Here is a 20,332-nt window from a genome sequence, read left to right as displayed (position 1 = left end):
TTCCCACATCTTCTCCAACACTTATCATTTTCCTATTTTGTCATGTTAGCCAATCTGATAGGCATGATGTGGTACCTCCGACTTGTTTTAATTCGCATTTCTGTAATCATTAGTGATTTAGCTGCTCATCAATAGTATTCCATCAAATCATATACCACAACTTGTTCAGACATTCCCCAATTGATGGGCATTCCCTTAATTTCCAATTCTTTGCCACCACTAAAAGAGCTGCTATAAATATTTTTGTGCATATAGGTCCTTTCCTTTTTTCTTTAATTTCTTTGGGGTACAGACTTAGTCGTAGTATTGCTAGGTCAAAGGGTAGGCACAGTTTGATTGCCCTTTGGGCATAGTTCCAAACTGCTCTCTAGAATGGTTGGATCAGTTCACAACTCTACCAACAGTGCATTAGCGTCCCAATTTCCCCATACGCCCTCCTACATTTGTCATTTTCCTTTTCTGTCATATTAGCCAATCTGGGTATGAAGTAATAGATGTGAAGTGGTACCTCAAGAGTTGTTTTAATTTGTATTTCTTTCATTGGTAGTGATTCAGAGCATTTTTTCATATGACTATAGATAGCTTTGATTATTTCTGAAAATTGCCTGTTCATATCCTTTGACCATTTATCATTTGGAAAATGACTTGCATTCTTATAAATTTGACTCAATTCTCTATATATTTTAGAAATGATGCCTTTTTGTAAGATTTTGAGTGTGAAAGGATTAGTGATAACATTATGAAGGGATGGCATGATTACATCCAGTTTTCTTGAGAATCAGGAGACCTGTAGACAGTGGGAAAAGAGCAGTAAGTAAGAAAAGACTGAGAAGGAAAGGGAGGGATTGATCAAAGAGACATCCTCCTGGAGGAAAAAGGAAGGTTCAGAATCAAGGGCACCAGTAGAGGGATTGATCTCGGCAGGAGGAGTTACTTCTTCCTCCAAGACCAGAATGAAGGATAACAGAGAATGCTATTGTGGGCCTTGGAGGAGAGCAGTGGGGGAGAAGAATCTCAAAGGCAGAGGTCTTGGTTTTCTAAATTGAGGTCCTCTACTAAGATGTACTGGAGAGGGATGGCATAGAAGACTTAAGACAGAAGATTTGTAACAGTCCCTGGAGGGAGCATGACCGGGAGTCAGGGAATAATGGAGCGTTGTCCTGTAGTAATGAGAGCCAAGTTAAGATTAAATAACATAAATCCATAGTGGACCGAGTCAGCATGGTCATGACTTTCTCCAGTGGCTCTCAGTAGCACAGTCATAATGATGGAGTGCTCAGGCCCCAGCCTGAAGATCGTGTCTCTGGAAGCCTTCCAATTTCTCAGTAGACCCCTACCCTGTGAGAAATTGGGAGGCTTCCAGAGACATGATCTTAGGGCTGTCCCATCAATAAGAATGGGAGAAGATAAATTGTAGAAGTAGCACAGAGTGGGGGGTTAGCTTGGCATGAGAGGCCAGAGGACAAGGGGTAAGAGACTCCAGGATATAGTGGGATCGTGAATAGTTGGATTACGATCTGGACATCAGACTCCTTGAGAAAGGAAGGAGAGTGACCTGGAGTTTAGTAGATTACTGGAGGTATCTGAATATGGTGATGTGGCTAGATGACTTGAACCGCTGTTAATGGGCTGTGTGTATGCCTGATACCATTAGGGAGCTTTGTGTAACCAGTGTGTGGTCCCCATGGAGTATCCTTTTTCTGCTTAAAATGTTTAAAAGTTTATAAATGTCACATCTTTGTTCTAGTGATGTATCATTGAGGATTTATTTGCTGCCTGGTTCTTTCCTCAGAAATACAAGCACTTATTTCGTGTGGGATTATGTGATGCTCTTTACAGTAGGGTTTCTTAGAAACCCTGTTGAAAAGCAGAGACTCCCTGTGTATTTAGAATTGGAATATATTTTTATTTCAACTTTGAATTTGACAAATTCTATTTTATTTCTAACAAAATAATGAAGTTATACTGTAGAGACCTAACCTTGGAAGTATTAGAAAGGTGTGTAATTCCTGATTGACAAAGCCACCCTTAGAACTGCATTAACATCTCTTAAACTGATGCAGAATACCAACTCATGATTCTGAGCATGTTGTTTTTTCCATTGGGAAATAAATTTCTGCTGCTAGACCTAGACCCCTAATCTTGGAGCTCTCCAGGTTGCTGCCTCCAGAATCATTTCCCTGCTGGGCTCTCCTCTCCACAGTTAGCCTGCATTCTTGAGGGACAGGACAGTGTATTCAGCAGCCCATATACCCTCTTGTTTGTACAGTTTTTAGCATTAACATACAAACATAAACCTCACCCCCTTTACTCCACAGCTTCTGAGAAATGGAAAGTTCCTCCTTCTCACTGAAAGATTGAGCAGCCTTAGTGATGATACAGATTACAAAGGGAGCTGATGCAGAGACTCCTTGAAGATTATGGAAGTGAAAACCCTACCTTGAGTTCAAGAGTGTTGCTTTACTGGTTCCCAGAGTCTTCCAGTACAAGCAGAGAGTTTAAAGTGCATCCTTTATTTATTTGCTCTGATTGTTGCTAATCAGCCTGAACCAGATCGATGAAGGGAAGGGAAGGGCTTAGGAATGTGGTGGCCTTGTCTGATTTGTTCCAATAAGTCATTGTTTATTTTTCCCTTTCCACTTGGGCAATTTCTAGAGCCCTGGGGACCCCAGCTGTGTAGAATGGAAGACAGTTTTTGTCTTTTGGTCTGCAGGAAGGCTTCACGAATGACCAGTATCAAGAGCTCACCGAGCCTACTTCCCTCACTTACATCACTCGCTCAGAAAACAGCATCTTCTTTGAAGTGGACGGGCCATACCTCGCTATGATTCTTCCAGCTTCCAAGGAGGAGGGGAAGAAACTGAAGAAAAGGTAGGAATCAGTCTCCCTAGTTAGAGAATATTGCCTGTGGAATTAGGGTTAGCATGTGTAGACTGGCTGAAGGTTGAGGACCCGGCACTTGCATCAGCCGACAGGACAAAGAGTGGGAAGTTCGGCTAATTCCTAATGGATCGATGGCCAGACTTTGAACATGAAGAATAATTTCTTTGAGGGGTCTTTGCTACTGGTTTTGAGTTTCCTTTCTGTCACTAACTCAGTTGGCAGATGGCCTTTGAGAGCTGCTGTTTCTAAAATATCCATTTCCCTGCAGCCAACTCAGAAAGGAGCCTCTTTGAGCTTGATGGAGCTAGTCCCCAGACCGTAGCCAACACTAGGCCCTTCTAGCTTCATAGGACCTGCTAGAGCTTATGGCCTTTGAGAACCCAGGGTCTCCTCCATGCCAGAATGAGATGTTGATAGAAGGACTCTCAGTGGTTATGGTACTGAGGATGGTTCTGGTACTTTAAACTCTCTGTGTGCCTGTGACCGTGGTCCTGTGGGAACAGAAAAGCTCCTGGCTCAAGAACAGCAGCAGGCCCTGGAGGGGCATGGCAGCCCACCTGCAAACAAACGAGAGTGTTAAAGGACATGTCCACTAACTGTTGTAGATATGCTGTATTCAATGAAGATGGCTCCCTGGCTGAGCTAAAGGGCTTTGAGGTCAAAAGGCGTGGAGAACTACAGCTGATTAAGATCTTCCAGTCATCTGTGTTTGAAGCATTCCTTAAGGGCAGCACTCTGGAGGAGGTGTATGGGTCTGTTGCCAAAGTAGCAGATTATTGGCTAGATGTGCTCTATAGCAGGGTAAGTATTGCCCCCAGGGGTGCATTATTGTTTACTTGCGGCAGCAATAGCACTTTGTGCATATACAGTGAATATACTTTATTCACTGATCAGGATGGCTGTCTTCCCATATTTGAAGGGCTTAGTGTCAAAGAGGGATTAGACTCTCACTGGGGCTGAACCAGGAACATTGTTACAGAGAAGAAGGTTCAAGTTATGAAGACAGTCTTCTAATGCTTAGCTGTCCAGAAGTGGAACAGACTGCCATGAGGGGTGGAGGCCTCCCCTCTCTGCACGTCTTCACCCAAAGGCTGCAGGGCTGCCTGGTCACATAGGAGTCGGATTTGTTGGCACCTTTCTAGCATCTTTCTTTTTCTAAAATTTTCTTAATATCTTTCGAAGTTCAGCTTAAACATCATCTCCTATGTGAGGCCTTTCCTGCTCCCTCAGGCTGCTAATGACCCCCCAGAAATTATCTTTTATTTATTTTGTATATATTATATGCTGTTTCCCCCAGAGAATGTAAGCTCTTTGAGGGCAGAGTGGTTTTGTCCTTTCTTTGTAATATCAATGCCTGGCCCAGTGACTAGTGGGCACTGAACGCTTGTTGATGGGTCTCATTTGATCCTCGCTGGGAGTCTGGGCCGTAGGTGGTACACGTATTGTCTTCGTGTTAAAGCTGAGGGAGCCAAATGGACTTGACTGAGGTTGCAGAGCTGAAAGCGTCAAACCCAGGTCTTCAGAGCCTGCTTCTAGCGGCCACTCCCTGACACTGTGCTGCTTGGCCTCGTCGTATGGGTCTCCGAGGGAGGCAGACACAAGGAACCAAAAACAGCCAGATCCCCTCAGCCTCGGGAGGCGAATAAACCCCCAGGCTTGGCAAATTCTGACAAAAGGCAGTTACTCACTAATGCTTTTCTGCAATATCCCTCAGCTAATTTAGAGCATCATAGAATAGTAGAGTTGTAAAGGACCTTCAAGATCATTTACTCTTGATTCTTATCCCTCCCCTTTATAACAAATGTAGAAAGTCAGGTTAAGTGGGGCAGCTAGGAGGCACAGTGGATAGAGCACTAGGCCTGGAGTCAGGAAGACCTGAGTTCAAATCCAGCCTCAGCTGCTTACTAGCTGTGTGACCCTGGGGCAAGTCACCTAACCCTGTTTGCCTCAGTTTCCTCATCTGCAAAATGAACTGGAGAAGAAAATGGCAAACCACTCCAGTATCTTTTCCAAGAAAACCCCAAATAGGGGCAGGGAGAGTCAGATACAGCTGAAACGACTGGACAGTAACAGTAAAAGATTAAATTATAGGTGAAAGTTCAGAAGGCATGTGGCATTTCCAGGAGTAGAACCCCCATTTTCCTAACCTCTAGTCCATTCTGTTTTCCAAGATATTCTGCTGTAACTATATTCAGGCTATAGAGGTGGTGAAATGGAGAATTCCACACGAGGGACGATCTAAGGGGATGTGTTGTTAGGCTTCAGTGCTTGTTAGCATATCCCTAGAATTGGTTTGTGGACTCCCTTCCCCAGGCAGCCAACATGCCTGACTCAGAGCTGTTCGAGCTGATCTCTGAAAACCGCTCCATGTCTCGGAAACTGGAAGACTATGGAGAGCAAAAATCCACATCCATCAGTACGGCTAAGAGGCTGGCGGAGTTCTTGGGCGATCAGATGGTGAAGGACGCTGGGCTGAGCTGTCGCTTCATCATTTCCCGAAAACCTGAAGGGTCTCCAGTCACAGAGAGGTAATTATTACAAGAACCCCAGACAGTGATAGCGCAGGGAGAAAACCTGAGCCAGAAAGAAGTTCAAGAAGAGATGTGTGCATTACTGTCAAGCAAGATGAAGTGTTAACTGAGTCTCTCTGGGATAGCTCTGATTGGATTACAACCATTTTACAGGCCAAGCAGTGGGATTTGTCAGGGACGATAAATAGGAGGAGCACATCCTGGCCTCGATAATTGGGTAGAAGAGGTGCCGGGTCTCTTCGGCAAATAACACGGACATTACTGTGTCACCTAGGGCCATCCCACTTGCAATTTTCCAAGCAGAACCCACAGTAAGAAAACACTTCCTCCGGAAATGGCTCAAGAGCTCTTCCCTACAAGACTTTGACATTCGGACAGTAAGTGATAAGACTTTTCTATGCCCAACACCTTGGGAGAGGAAGTCTGACAGATGAGAATATCCAGCATTCCTCAGATGCTCAGATTCTTGGATGAGACTTGGTATAGATTTAGAATTGGAAGGGACCTTGTGGGTCATCTAGTCCAGGCCTCTCATTGTACAGATGAGGAAACTGAGGCTCATAGAGGTTAAGCAATGTGCCTGTGGTCACACGGGTAGGATGAAGCAGAGATAAGATTTGAACCATTAGCTGCTCAGAAACCAAAGCCAGCACTCCTTTCCCTGGCCCTTGCTGCCTCCTTGGCCTTCCTTTTTGTGGACCCCAGTGAGTTTCTACAGTCACAGAACTCTATAATCACTTTAGTAGCTAAAAGTGATATGTGGCTGGTACATTGGAAGAGCTTGGTGTTAATGTAGAAAAGACAAGTGCAGAAGACACCAAGTTCAATTTCTACCTGTTCTCCAACATGTGCTTTCTGTTTCCCATGGTCCTTGGTGCTCTGATTGTGTTTTTCTGAACCACATTCATATATAGATCCTAGACTGGGATTACTACATTGAAAGACTTGGGAGTGCCATCCAGAAGATCATCACCATCCCTGCAGCCCTGCAGCAGGTAAGACTGAGAACTACAATGAGGAGGGCCCAGGCTGGCCCAAAAACTAGACAGATACCTTTCCCTGATTGGGATGCTTGCTTTCTTTAGGTAAAAAACCCAGTGCCACGGGTCCGACACCCTGACTGGCTGCATAAGAAGCTGATGGAGAAGCATGATATATATAAGCAGAAGAAGATCAGTGAGCTATTTATCCATGAGGGCAAGAGACAGGTAAGAAGGACCCTGCTGAGGAAGAGAAGGGGTGCATTGTCAAGGGACTGTCTGTTTCTAGGATGCGAGAGACAGAATTCACAGCAGTGCAGGTATACAGCATTGGCATTTAAACCTGCTTGACCTGACTTGTCTGAAGGATGATGCTTTTATGGTTGCCTCAGTGTTTCCCTCCCAGCCTAGCCAGCTCATTCTTCACCCCAGCCATAGGGAACATACTCTCCTTTCCTGCTCGACTTAAAAGCATCACCTCTTGCTTCTAAGTTAAAACTGTTTTCTCTGTAGCCACTTAACCACGATCTGTTATTTCAGCCCTTTCTGGATTCCTCCCAGCATCCTTTTTGCAAATCTCATTTCCTTGGATGCTTTTTCTTTCTCTGAAAAAATTTCCTTCAGTAAATGCTTCCTACTCTCAAGTATTTTCTGTTTAATCTCACTCTAGTCATTAGACATAACATTTCTGACTTCTCTTTCAGTGGGAAATAAAATAGTATTTATTCTGCTTCCTTATTTTCTGAGCAGCCTGCTTTTTCCTCAGCATTTCTTCTTTCCATTCCACCTGATTCCTAGCTCAGACACATCATGTAGTCCATCAGTTATGACACCATCATCTTGAACACCTACTCTGATAGTCCATAACTAATATGGTGAGGGAGTGGTACTTACATAAGAAATGACCAGATGTTAGATGCTTGGTTGCATGAGGTATGAGTTAGCACTACCAGTGACTCACATCTTCTGCCATAGTCCTAGACTGTTTGGCTTCTTGCTTCTAGGTCACTGTCAATCAGCATCCTGAGGGTAGCCAGGGACATGGGATTCTGGACATGGAGGATCTTGGTCTTGCCAAACCATTGCCGTCAGCAGTCCCGATTGCCACCAAAAGGAAGCGAGTCCCTGTAGAGAGCCAAGAAGAGTCCCAGAATTTGGAGTTGACCCAATCTTGGCGAGAGATTTTGGGACAGCCACCATCTCTTGGTACAACCAAGGTAAAGCGTGAAGGGGTTGAGTGGCCCTGCATGAAGAGGGGCAGCACAAAACCCGGATTGTTGGAGGCTGAAACTCCTCCTGTGACTCAGACCTCCCCAAAGGGACCTGCTGTATCCTCTGCCCCTTGATCTGGAAGCCTCTTGGGCACCTTAGTAGAGCTTCTAGGGTGGCTGTGGGGAATTGTCCGACTCTTAGAGCATGTCCAAAGGGAGACATTCCTCCAAGATGTCCAGAAGTTAAGGGTGTCTTCCCTGTTTCTGTAGCTTTTGTTGAATTTTTCCCTTACTGTTTACACTGACCCTTTCTCACTTTCTTTCCAGGAAGAGTGGCTTGTGTGGCTCACATTCCATAAGAAGAAGTGGGAGCTCCAGGCCCGTCAGCGCCAAGAGCGCAGGAAAAGACGACGTGTGGAGACAAGGAAGGGTGTGCTGGGCTCAGGGGTTGTCCGAGATGGGCCAGCCATGGGACTAGGGCACTTCCTGCGAAAAACGGCCCGCAGCATCCTGGACCTGCCGTGGCAGATTGTGCAGGTGTGGAGAAGTTATCCAGATGGAGGGAAAGAAGCAAATCACACTTTTGTGGTATCAGGGAGTGCAGTAAATTCAGGAATCTACTCTTTTTCGTAGCCATTTGAGGATTAAGCTTCAGAGAAATGGGGCCCTGGGATAGATGAGGAGACTCAGAAGCTAATTGTTGCGCACAGTGTGCATCTGGATGGAGGGAGGAGGAGAAAGGCAGGAATTAGATTTCAGGTTTAGCTGAATTCATGCAGCGCTTTGATCTCCCCGAAGAATGACAATAACACGGAACAGTGTCTTGGGTCATTCTTGGGTGCAGGCTAGGGGAAAGAGGGCAAATCCCAGTGGTGTGAGCCTTCCTTTACATCAGGCTGGAGGGAAGACCAGACACCGCAGTCCTCTGAGCAGTATTCTGGAGCTTTGCTTTGGCAGTGGCACCGTCTTCAGGATTTGGGTAAAATGAACCACGTCACGGGTCGGGACGGTTTTGTTCTTTCCTTACAGATCAGTGAGACCAACCAACCTGGCCTTTTCAGACTTTGGGCTGTCATTGGCAATGATCTGCACTGTATCAAGCTGAATATCCCACGTGTGTTTTACGTGAACCAGCGTGTGCCTAAGGAGGAAGATGGACCTTCTTTCCATAAGGTGCCAGAGGCGACTCCGCATAGCATGGGCGTCATGTGGCATTGGAGGGGTAGTGAGATTAGCAGGCTTACCCATTTTGGTAATCTGCTTGGTCTTCCCTTTCTTGGTTTCTTCACTCTGATCCTGCAAGAAAGCCTGTCCTATTCCAGTGCCAAACTGGCCCCTCTCCTATGCTACGCTGTCAGGGTGGGAAAGGATAAACATTTGATGATGTCTAGGCCTGACTTAGCAAATTTGCAAGGATGATGTAGACCATCCCCTGAAACAGGGAGCCCAAACACTCCTGCGTGTAGTCCAAACCAATTTAAAATTTAATTGAGAAATATTTAACTAAATAAAAACACAGTAAAATGTAGATAATGTTACATTTTAAAATTAAATCACTATGTGACCCACAGAGATCTTTATCTGTGGTTTACTGGCCTCTGTTTTTGAGTTTGACAATACTGCTCTGGTGGGTGGAGCATAGGATGGAGTGTGAGTCTCAGCTCCCAAAAACATGAACATGGTAAGCCCCAGTTTCCACATATATAAAATAGAGAGAATACTCCTACCACTTCTCTTTATAAGGTGGTTATGACAAAAGTAATTTATAAACCTTAAAGTGCTATAGGATCACTTGTTATTTGAATTATACTTCTTGGACACTCAGGACAGCGTCTGTTCTTGAGTTCCCCCGCCAATGTGTTCATCAGACATGATGGGAAAGGGACGGGGGAAGTCAAGATAGAGTGGTGGGCCTTGAAGGGGCAGGACTCTGATAAGCAGAAGAGGAGCAAGAAAGATCTTTTGGGAGAGAAACTAGCGTGAGTGTGGCATGGAGAGGGAAGGGAAGAACATAAGGAGATCACCCTGGCTATCAGAATGATGGGGAGGAGGTTGAAAAGAAGGGATGAGCCTTGGGGAGTAGGTGAAGAAGAACCATGAGGAACTTGAACACATTGAATTCAGGTGTGCTGGTGAGAATCAGGAGTCAGGCAGTTTGGGGACTGTTCTGGAAAAACCACAATTCTTTTATCAGGTGAACAGAGTCCTCCCTCGTTCCAACATGGTCTATAATCTGTATGAGTATTCGGTGCCAGAGGACATGTACCAAGAGCATATTAACGAGATCAATGCTGACTTGTCTGCACCGGACATTGAGGGCGTGTATGAGACCCAGGTAACTGTCCCTCTGGGCAATTCTAACTTTGGAATGCATCGAGATCAGGTGGGAGTTATATTTACCATTCTAGATCGTTCGTTCATTCTGCAGATGTCAGCTATGTCCAAGATCCTGCATTAGGTGGTGTGGGGCTCCAAAAAAGTGTAAGATATCGTCCTTGCTCTCAGGTAGCCTAATGTGTGGTTGTAGAGATTCAGCAGACAAGGTCTGACTAGATACAAGGTAGTATGAGTAATTTGCTTAAACAAACATAGTAGAATTTAGACATGTGACTGAGTGCTGTTCTCTTCAAAGTATCCCCCTTGGGAGTATATGTGCTTATTCTAATACTGTAGTCTTTTGAAACATTCTTGGAGTTTGAATTTCAGAACTTAACTTCAAGGGTGATAATGCTTTTTTTTTTAATCACCCTCAGTGGTTTTTGTCAAGGGTGAATTTGAATTTTGGCAACAGCCAAAAAAGTTTGGCAAAAATATCCAGGAGTCCTGAACTGAGTCCTAGCCTTTACCACATACTGCACGATGATGTACAAATCACTTTTACCTCTGAAACTCGGTTTCTTTAGCTTTAAAATGGGAGTTAATATACATGCGCTACCTACTTCACAAGCTTGTTGGGGGGAAAGCACTTTGTAAAGTAAACTATGTATAACTCAAGCCATTATTCGGAACCAAATCTTGTGGATGTTCCCACAATCCATGGGAATTCCCATTCTTGGTCCAAAAAATATATATGCCTGTAAAGGAGTGAGACTGTTTTTATCGTGGCTTGAAATTCTGTCCATTCTGAAAGAGGAGAGCCACATGTTTTCCATAGTGGCAGTGATGGAACTAGCTCTAGGCTTCCCGAAGACTCTGCCCCCCACCCCACTATTCTCTTTCCTTATACTCCATAGCTGATTTGCTCTACACACTGTGATCTAGCCACTGTTCTTGTGTTCTCTTAACTCTGCACAAACTGTCCTCTTTATCTACACTGCCCATTCCCCTCTTTTCTACCTCAGTATACCCTTCAGGGTCAGCTCAGATCCCACCACTTCCATGATGCCTTCCCTGATCACAGAGGCCCAAGTAAGTCTCCCTGCTGCCTGTCACTTAGTTGGCACTTTTAGGGCTTAGAATTCCTTGTTTTTCTCACAGGTACATGAAAGGTAACTAAAAAGTAATGTACTTTTTTTAATTAAAAAAAAAAAAGTTCAACATGCCAGAGTAGATGTCCCCAAATGATTACTGTCTCTTGGGCTCTGTCAAGCTCAGGGTTTTGAACGTGAAGTCTTAGGGAATCATTTAAAAGTGTTTGAGCTTAAAAATAGCGTGATGTACACTGTGTTTTAGGAAGTTTTATGTGGCTTCTGGACGTAGCATAGATTGGGGTGGAAAGAGAGCCAGCAGAGATTCCAGTTGGGAGGCTGTTGCAGTGGTCTAAACACAGATATCTGAGGGCTTACCCAGAGGGAGGGTGGGCACAGCGATGGAAAGGAGAGGAGTAAGAGGGCCATAACTCTGAGCTAGAGTTTATAGGACCAAATGGGGGGCAAAGGAGAATCAAGTCTGACTCGGAGGTTTTGAGGCTAGCTATCTAGGGTGGTGTCAACTGGGCTGAACCTCTTGGTCTGGTGGCTTGGCGGAGGCCAGAGCTGAACAGATGGAGCAGACAAGAACAGCTGTGCAGAGACTAAGACAGAAATTTATTTTCTGTAGTGAGGGAAATGGCTTGCAAGCAAGGAGGGGAATTAGACATATGTGCCAGGCTCCCCAACCTGCTTTAGTGTGGGCAGATCTCAATACTTACACCTATGGCTGCGCAGTGAGCACTAGCCCTGACGGTGAGGGGTAACGCCAACAATGAGACAAGTTTGAGTCCTAGCAGGGCGTCATGACCAGAGCTTGTCCAAGCTTAGAGAACACCTGGTGCTGGTCAAAGCAATACAATAATTATGTGAAACGATTCTGGGATTTTGCTGTGGCTGAGATCAGCCAGAGGCAGAGAGCAAAGGATTGTTGTTATGCCAAGCTCAGGGTACAGCTTGCTTGCTGGGCCTTAGCTCTGGAAAACAGGGTGTCTCCTAAAATCTTGATGGCATCTAGGCGGCACAATGGATAGAGCACCGGGCCTGGTGTCAGGAAGCCTTGAGTTCGGATTTGTTCTCAGACACTCACTAGTTTTGTGACCCTGGGCGAGTCACTTAACCCTGTTTACCTCAGTTACCTCATCTGTAAAATGAGCTACAGAAGGAAATGGCAAACCAATCCAGTATCTTTGGGGAAAAAAACCCACCAAAAACAAAACAAACCTGAAAGGTATCATGAAAACTCAGTCAATTGAAACGACTGAACAACAACAACAAATTTGGGGTAATAATTGATTGGAAGCAGTGATAGATTGATAGAAGGAGTGAAGGTAGGGTCAGGAGCCTCTTTGGGCAAGAATTCCAAAATCTCAGCGTTCAAAGGGGTCTCAGGGGAGGTCTGGTCCAACCTGTAGCTGATTAGCTGACCTATGCAACACCCCCCTTGAGCGGTCATCTATTTCTCATTGGAAGGCGTGAAATGAAGGAGAACTCACAGCCTCCTGAGGCAGGCCTTTCCTTTTGTTAGGAAGTTTTTCCTTATATTGAGCCCAAACAAGAGGATATTTGCTTTTAGATGTACTGCCTTTGTGGCTCTTCTCCCCATCTTACGCCAAGGCATATAACTTGGTCACATGAATGAGGACTGAGCTGTCTCCATAGCCCTTTCTTACCACCATGCCCTCTGCATCTCTTTACTCCTTTCCAGGTTCCATTGTTGCTGCGGGCTCTCATCCAGTTAGGTTGTGTGTGCGTGGTCAGTAGGCAGCTGGTACAGCACCTCACAGGCCGAGAGGCTGAGACCTTTGCTCTAGAGTACTTGGAAATGCGTTCCTTGGCACAGTTCAGCTACCTTGAACCAGGTATGACCTCCACTGGCTCCCTTACCCAGCTGTGGTCCACTTGTGGAACTCTGGGCTTAATGATCTCTTGTTCTGCAGGAAGTATCCGGCACATCTTTCTTTATCACCACTCTCAGGGCAGCAAAGCCCTTTTTGGGCTCTTCATCCCCTCCCAGCGCAAAGCCTCTGTGTTTGTCTTAGATACGGTAAGTGATTGACGCTCTGAATGTCCCAAGAGAGACCAGAATAAATAGTTAGGCTGGACCACATTTGGCTTCAGAGTGGTAGGGGAAAAAAATGCTTCCCTGGGAGGGGAGTGGTTTCGTTTTGTTTTTTTTAAAAGTAAGTTTTCCTTGATGTCTTTTGATGTACATCATAGTTTTCCCCAGTATCCCTCCTCCGCACAAAGAGCCATCCCATATAGCAAATATTATTTTTTTACAACAAAAAAAGAAAAATAAGTGGAAAAAAATTGGCACAACTGATGAATACATTGAAAAAGGCTAAAAACGTGGAATCTGTAACACCTGTGGGTCTCCTGTTTCTGAAAAGTGGTAGATCAGGAGTGTCCACATATCCCTTTTTTCAGTCATGCTCGATCATTATAATTTTTTAACATTTTACTTTTGATTTTTGTGTGTGGTTATTGTGATATTTACATCGCTAGTCATTGGGTATATTGTTTTCTTGGCTTTGCCCACTTCACTTTGCATCAGTTCATGTAGATCTTTCCATGCTTCTCTGTATTCGTCATGTGTCATTTATTATAACACCATAATATTCCGTTATGTTTACGTAGCACAATTTGGTTAGCCGTTCCCCAGTCGATGGCATCTACCTTGTTTCCAATTCTTTGGTATCACGAAAGGTGATGCTGTAAATATTTTGGGGTGTGTTGCGACCGTCTTCTCGTTAGTGGCTCCCTTGGGGTATAGGCCCAGTAGTGGAATCTTTCAGGCAAAGTATGTGGACATTCTTGTCACTTTTTTGCATAACTTCGAATTGCTTTCCAACGTGATTTACCAGTTCATAGTTTGCAGTGAATTGGGCCTGTCTTCCCACAGTTCCCCCAACACTGATTCGTCATATTTTGGTCATCTTTGCCGATTTTACAGTGTGTGAGGGAGAAGGGAGGCTTTTAGGGTGTTCCTGTGTGTGCCGTAGTTCCTAGTTGTGCATTGCCACCATCCTTGGGCCATTTGTCTCCCCAGGGTAGCCCTTCCGGGGAGTATTTCACAAGGTAGCCTGACCCTATTTAAAAACCAAATCTCTGTCTGAATGACCTGAATAGGGTCCTGCCGCCCTCCTGCCCCATCCCCCTGGTGTGTCAGTGGCTTCTGTACCTTCAGCCTTTCCGTACCTGTGACAGACTGGGGTGTGATTGGGACAGGTACGCAGTAACCAGATGCCGAACCTGAACTCCATGTACTCATCGGAGCACCGCCTCCTGTTGGAGAAGGTGGGACCTGAGCTCCTCCCGCCAGACAAGCACGTTTTTGAAGTGCGAGCTGAGACTGACCTGAAGACCATCTATAGAGCCATCCAGCGACTGTTGCTTGGCTACAAGGTGAGAGCCTGCTGCCTTTGGACTGTCCCCTCAGCCTCTGCCCCACCAAACTGTACATGCACACGTGTGAGCTGTCTTTTGTCTCCCCTATCACCTTTCTCACAGGAAGAACGCCGGGGCCCCACTCTCATTGCTGTGCAGTCCAACTGGGAGCTGAAGAGGCTGGCCACTGGAATGCCTGTCTTTGAGGAGTTCCCCTTGGTGCCAGTCTGTGTGACTGATGACATTAGCTATGGGGCCTTGGACTGGCAGCGTCACGCAGCCCGGCGCATGATCCGGCACTATCTCAACCTGGACACTTGCCTGTCTCAGGCCTTTGAGATGAGTAGGTGAGTGGGAGAGAGCCGTCTTGCCTCAGAGAGGAGAGAGTGCCTGTGGCACAGAGGGGATGAGATGAGGAGTCGCTGAGACAGTGTCACCCTTCCTCGCCCCTCTGAGTCGGGACGTGCTATGGTCCCTTAAGCATTTTCTCCTTTATGAAACTGCTGTCTTTTCTCAGTCTTCTTCCTTCTCGAATACGTGCAGCAGGGAACACTACTGATCCCATCCTCCTCCTGGATACTCTGGCTCTTTGTGCTGTGAAGGGGCAGGGGGAGGAGCGTCACTGCCGGCTACAGTCTAGACACTTACAGATGTTTTAACGTGACTCTCTCTTGGTTCTTCTCTGTCTGCAGTGATCGCTTCTCAGGCTTCTTTGCTAGTTGATCATTCACATTAGGTCCTCCCTGGATGTACCGGCAGGCTTTGCCCTTTGCAGTCTTCTCTTCTCTCTTTATACCCTTTCGCTCAGTGATCTCATCAGCTCCCATGGCTTTAATCATCATCTCTATGCGGATGACTCCCAGATCTCTATAGCCAGCCCGGGTCTCTCTCCTAAACTCTAGGTATCCAGTATCTTCAAATGACCGTTTGGAACAGTGTCCCATAGACATTTCTGTGTCATGTCCAAAAAATATCCAAAATTAAACACATTTTTTCTCTCTGAACTCAAGCTGCCTTTCAAATTTCCCTATTTCAGGCAAGTGACCTGTCAGTTACCCAAGTTCACAATCACAGCATCAACCTTGACTCCTTCTTCCTCTCTGCACCTAAGCAACCACTGGCCAGATTTTGTTTCTCTCTCCACAGTTTCTCTCCCATCTGTCCAATTCTCTATCCATAGCTGCCACATGGTTCAAACCCTGTCCCCTACTTGGCCTCTCAGTGTCATCTCTTTCCTCTCCAATCTACATTCCACATTACTTCTGAACATGTGGCTCTGTTTCTTAGTGAATTCCTACGGCCCCCTCTTTGAGATTAAAGAGAAGCTCCGCTGCTTGGCTTTGAGAGCCCTGCACAACCTGGCCCCAGTTGACCTTTCCAGCCTTGTTCTGTGTTACGCCCTCCCCAGCGTTCAGCCAGACTGGCCGCCTTGTGCTGTCACTCTACACTCAGCCGTCCATCCATGCCTCCATCACCTCTGCCACTTCTGATCCTCCAGTTCCTTCCGAGCTATGCTGAAGTAACTGATGCTGTATATGGGAGCCTTTTCCTGATCTCTCCAGCTGCTGGTCCACCCTTGCCTTGATTTACCTTGTGTTTGTTTTGTATATACCGCCCTCCCCCCACCCCTGAAGGAATAAAAGCTTCTTGAGGCAAGGACTGTTTCATTTCTGACTTTGTTTCAGCCTTGCCTGGCACATAGTAGGCACTTTATAAATCTTTGACGATTGGTGAATGTGAGCTTTTTTATATCTCTCTGGACAGATATTTTCACATTCCTGTTGGGAATCTCCCAGAAGACATCTCCACCTTTGGTTCAGATCTCTTCTTCTCTCGCCACCTCCGGCACCATAATCACCTGCTCTGGTTTTCTCCTACATCCCGCCCTGACCTAGGTGGGAAAGAAGCAGATGACAATCGCCTTGTCATGGAATTTGATGACCAAGCTTCAGTGGAAATAAACAATCCTGGGTGTTACTCCACGGGTGAGTGTGCATTGCACCCGTTTGAGAGGAACGGGGCCCCTAAGTGATGGGCTTGGTCTGTGGAGGACCAAGAAAAATGTTGCTGTTTGTTCTAAGGGGTTCACCCCATAGTGTTACTCAATATCTCAGGGTTTTTTTCATGGAAGCCTGGCTGTGTTGGGGCCAAATGGCAGTAATCCCCACCTGTGCCACTACTTCTGCTGTGTTACCGAGCTATGGGTCTTCACAGCATGGTCAGCAGAGGGAACTCCAGGAAAGAGCTGATCCATATGGGACCACTAATTGGTGGTTCCAGTTAGCATCTATGGTGATTTGGTTGGGGACACGAGCTGTGGGCTTTCTGTCAACAGTATGTTTGGAATTGGACATCCAGAACTTGGCAGTAAATACCATCTTGCAGTCCCACCATGTTAATGACATGGAAGGAGCCTCTAGCATGGGCATCAGCTTCGATGTCATCCAGCAAGCCTCTCTGGAGGAAATGGTCACGGGGAACCAGGCAGCCAACATCCCAGCCAGCTATGATGAGACTGCCCTCTGTTCTAACACGTTCAGGTATGAGTGACAAACCCAGAGACACACTCTGTCTCCTCCCCTACTGGGCGTTTCACCTTCCTCTTAGCGCCCCACACTGCGTGGCCCACGGAGCAGCTGACCGTTAACTTCAGTAGTGCTCATTGCATCTCTGTCCGCATCAGGCGGAGATGGAACCTGGCCTGTCAGAGTCTGTTTGATCCAAGAGGAAACCGAGTGACTTAGGCAGCATCACCCAAGTGTCAACAGAAGTCAGGCTGCCGGTCATAATCCTGGCGGCAGTGGCAGGCAGTCAGTGGGAGAGATGTGCTCGGAGCCGTTCGATCAGGAAGCAGCAGGCATCATGGCTGGAGTGGGCGTGGGTGGGACGGCTGCGGCCTGGTTTATCAACCAGGAAGCTCCTGGGTGCCGCCAGCTCAAATCTGGCCACGGCTCGGCTTGTCCGCTGTGGCACTGAACTGTCTCCCGGGTCTGCCCTGAAGGAGCTCAGGAGCTAGCCAGGGAGATTGCACTACACAAGGTACGAGGCTATATAGTGTAGTGACTGAAAGAGACCAGAGGTCCTCGGCCCGTTTGCTGTGATGGAACCTTTCTCTTTAAGCAGAATTTTGATGGGACTTTGTGGTGCACTCTTTTGATGACGTTTTTTCTAAGTGATAATGACACCAAATATAAGATTGATTTTTAAAAATCTTACCTTTTCAGGTAAATTTGATTTCAGATATTATGGTAGCCTATCATTTTCCTGAAAGATTGTTTGCTGTCAGTGTTGTGTGATTGAAAACTACATTGGATTTTATAACTTGTTTTGTAATACGTTTTGCAATAGTTTTCATTTTTCCTTTTCCTAATGTAAGTCAGTGTTTGATATGGATGGTAATAACAGTAGCTCTAGGGTTTCCAAAGCGCTGTCTCTCTCTCTCTTTTTTTTTTTTTGGAAGCAGTTGGGGTTAAGTGACTTGCCCAAGGTCACACAACTAGGAAGTGTCTGAGGCCGGATTTGAACTCAGGTCCTCCTGATTCTCCTGACTCCAATGCCGATGCTCCATCCACTGTGCCACCTACCTGTACCTTAAAGCTCTTTTTTGTATTTTATATTATTTGATCCTCACAGTAAGATTATACAGGGAATAATGTCCCCATTTTACAAGAGAAGGAACTGAGACGTTTAGGGGAAGTGCCTGGCTCAAGGGCACACAGCCGCTGTCATAGGCAAAGTTCAAAGCCAACTTGTTTTGATTCCAAACTCAGAATTCTTTATATTCTCTCATAGCTGGCTTGTGAAGCTGATGAAGCTTCATTTATATTCTAGGGTATTTTGTTTTTAAATTTTCTTGCGGTTCAGTGCCTTTGTGATTTTGTAGGAACCATGAAACTTTTTATAGAAATTTGGTAACTTAAATTTTGAATTCATATACTGTGATTTCACTGTGAATTTAGGATCATTTTCATGGTACTCAGGGTTAGATATTGCAGTCGTATTTGCATATCTTCTGTGTTAGGGATTTGGTATCCAAACTCAATTGATGAACATTTTGTTGGTAGTCTTAGGTATTAACTCTCTTGTCTTTTTTTGTCTTTTCAAACTTCCTAGTTCTACTTAATTTTCCATAACTGGCATTAAATATACCAGTTTTTTTTCAAGTATTTTTTTTTAAAAGAAGAAATTAAGACTGTAAATCAACACCACCAGAGCTTGTATTGTGATAGACTGATTGTCACTTGAATATGTATCTTACATCGTTGGGTGTGTTCAGTGATTCTTTCTGGGCCAATGAAAAGCCAGCTCTGGTTAAGTGACTACAAGTGTTACAACAGACACAGACAGGAAATTAGATGGGTGGGTTATCCCAATTTGAAAGATGTTGGCGCAGACACTGTGGGTGCTTATGGTTGTTCAGACAGAATAAACTCTCTTCTGGGAGGAGAGAGGAGACGTCAGTGAGGAAGTAGCAGTTAGATTGAGCTCTGAAGAATGGATAGGATGCAGAAGAGCAGAGGGCCTGGAGGAAGTCTTTTTACCTGGGAGAATATCCCCAGCAAAGCCACAGGCAGGAATGTGCTTCCATGTTCAAAGATGAATTTGTCTGGAGTTCACGTAGAGGACAGCAGGAGATGAGGCTGCGGAATGGTATCTGGGGACAGATATCGAGGGCGTTTGAATGCCAGACCAAGGAGGTTAGATCTGCTGCTGTAGGTAATGGATTCATTGAAGAGTGGTTGATATGATCAGAGTTTTGCTTTCAGAAGCCTATGGTGTAAAAGCAGGTGTATACGAGATGGGGAGGAAGAGGAGAGGCTGGAAGCAAAGAGGACAATTAAGAAGTTGTAATAACAGCCTAGACTTGAGGTGAGGAGGGATGCCATTGAGGGTGGTGGCAGTGAGAGTGGAAAGGAAGGGAGAGAAGTGAGGTGTGTTGTAAAGGGAAGGAGCAGCATGACTTTGTGTGGGTTGTGAAGGATGACAGTGATGTGTGCGGAGGTGTAAATATAGATTGCTGTACTTCACAGTGACTCACAGTGACTCTGGTTAGGCTGTTGGACAGCCCCAGGTGTGTGGGGTTTAGCAGAGGAGAGTCCAGGAGTGGGTTGGACTATGTGGCCCCTTAGGGCCTCTTCCTGTTCTGAAGTTCTCTAGTACTGTAACCCGGGTATAATTCGTGTTGGAAAGATGAGGAAATAAATCAAGGCTTAGAGAGGTGAACTCAGTTGCCCACGATCACATAGCAAGTGGCGTGTCTCAGATCTTGGGACTCCCAGTCCATTACTCTTGATTGCTTCAAGTCAAAAACAAGGAGGAGTCAGAGGTGGCTCCGGGGTTTGTGCTTTGCACAGCGTAAACTTTCATTCAGCCATTCCTAAGTGACTGGCACTGGCAGAGCTTGTCGGCTTTGGACATGGGAGTGAGGTAGCAGGGAAGGGCTGAGTTTGAGGTGGTGAGATGTTCGTGCGGAGATATGGGAATGGACACGTGACAAGACGTTCTTTTTCTCTCGGGGCCTCTTTGACAGAATCTTGAAAAGCATGGTGGTGGGCTGGGTGAAGGAGATCACTCAGTACCACAACGTCTATGCTGACAACCAAGTGATGCACTTTTACCGCTGGCTGCGGTCCCCATCCTCCCTCCTCTACGACCCTGCTCTGCACCGCACTCTCCTTAGCATGATGAAGAAGCTCTTCCTCCAGTGAGTAACCTTTGAGTGTGTTAGGGGCCCACTGGGTCAGAGGGAATATGGTTTTTCTGAAGTTCTTCTCTCAGAAGGCTGTCTGCTGTAGCCATGTTGCTGTCCCCAGCTGGGCCTTACTGAGTTCTCCAGTGGCTAAGGGGTGGTATATACAGAATCCTAGAATTTTTCTGTGTTGGAAGGGGATCAGTGCCCGTTCAGTCCCACCCTTCAGGTATTCATGTGG

At 45.9% G+C, this 20,332-nt stretch overlaps 1 protein-coding gene across 1 annotated transcript in view; it reads left to right on the top strand.

Annotated features, from left to right (window-relative positions):
- The window catches only part of POLE (DNA polymerase epsilon, catalytic subunit), a 65,393-nt gene that overhangs the window by 33,610 nt on the left and 11,451 nt on the right, over positions 1 to 20,332 (top strand). The window contains 17 exon segments of the mRNA XM_021004353.2: positions 2,714 to 2,871; positions 3,489 to 3,684; positions 5,197 to 5,411; positions 5,689 to 5,791; positions 6,329 to 6,409; positions 6,500 to 6,622; positions 7,399 to 7,611; positions 7,933 to 8,142; positions 8,635 to 8,778; positions 9,800 to 9,940; positions 12,721 to 12,874; positions 12,953 to 13,059; positions 14,244 to 14,420; positions 14,526 to 14,749; positions 16,167 to 16,387; positions 16,738 to 16,942; positions 19,933 to 20,106. Coding sequence (XP_020860012.1) covers positions 2,714 to 2,871; positions 3,489 to 3,684; positions 5,197 to 5,411; positions 5,689 to 5,791; positions 6,329 to 6,409; positions 6,500 to 6,622; positions 7,399 to 7,611; positions 7,933 to 8,142; positions 8,635 to 8,778; positions 9,800 to 9,940; positions 12,721 to 12,874; positions 12,953 to 13,059; positions 14,244 to 14,420; positions 14,526 to 14,749; positions 16,167 to 16,387; positions 16,738 to 16,942; positions 19,933 to 20,106 — 2,846 coding nt within the window.

This window comes from Phascolarctos cinereus, unplaced genomic scaffold (genome assembly GCF_003287225.1).
Source record: "Phascolarctos cinereus isolate Bilbo 61053 unplaced genomic scaffold, phaCin_HiC Scaffold_4;HRSCAF=312, whole genome shotgun sequence".
NCBI lineage: Eukaryota > Metazoa > Chordata > Mammalia > Diprotodontia > Phascolarctidae > Phascolarctos > Phascolarctos cinereus.
The sequence above is the reverse complement of the archived record's forward strand: the minus strand, read 5'-3'. Positions and strand labels throughout refer to the sequence as shown.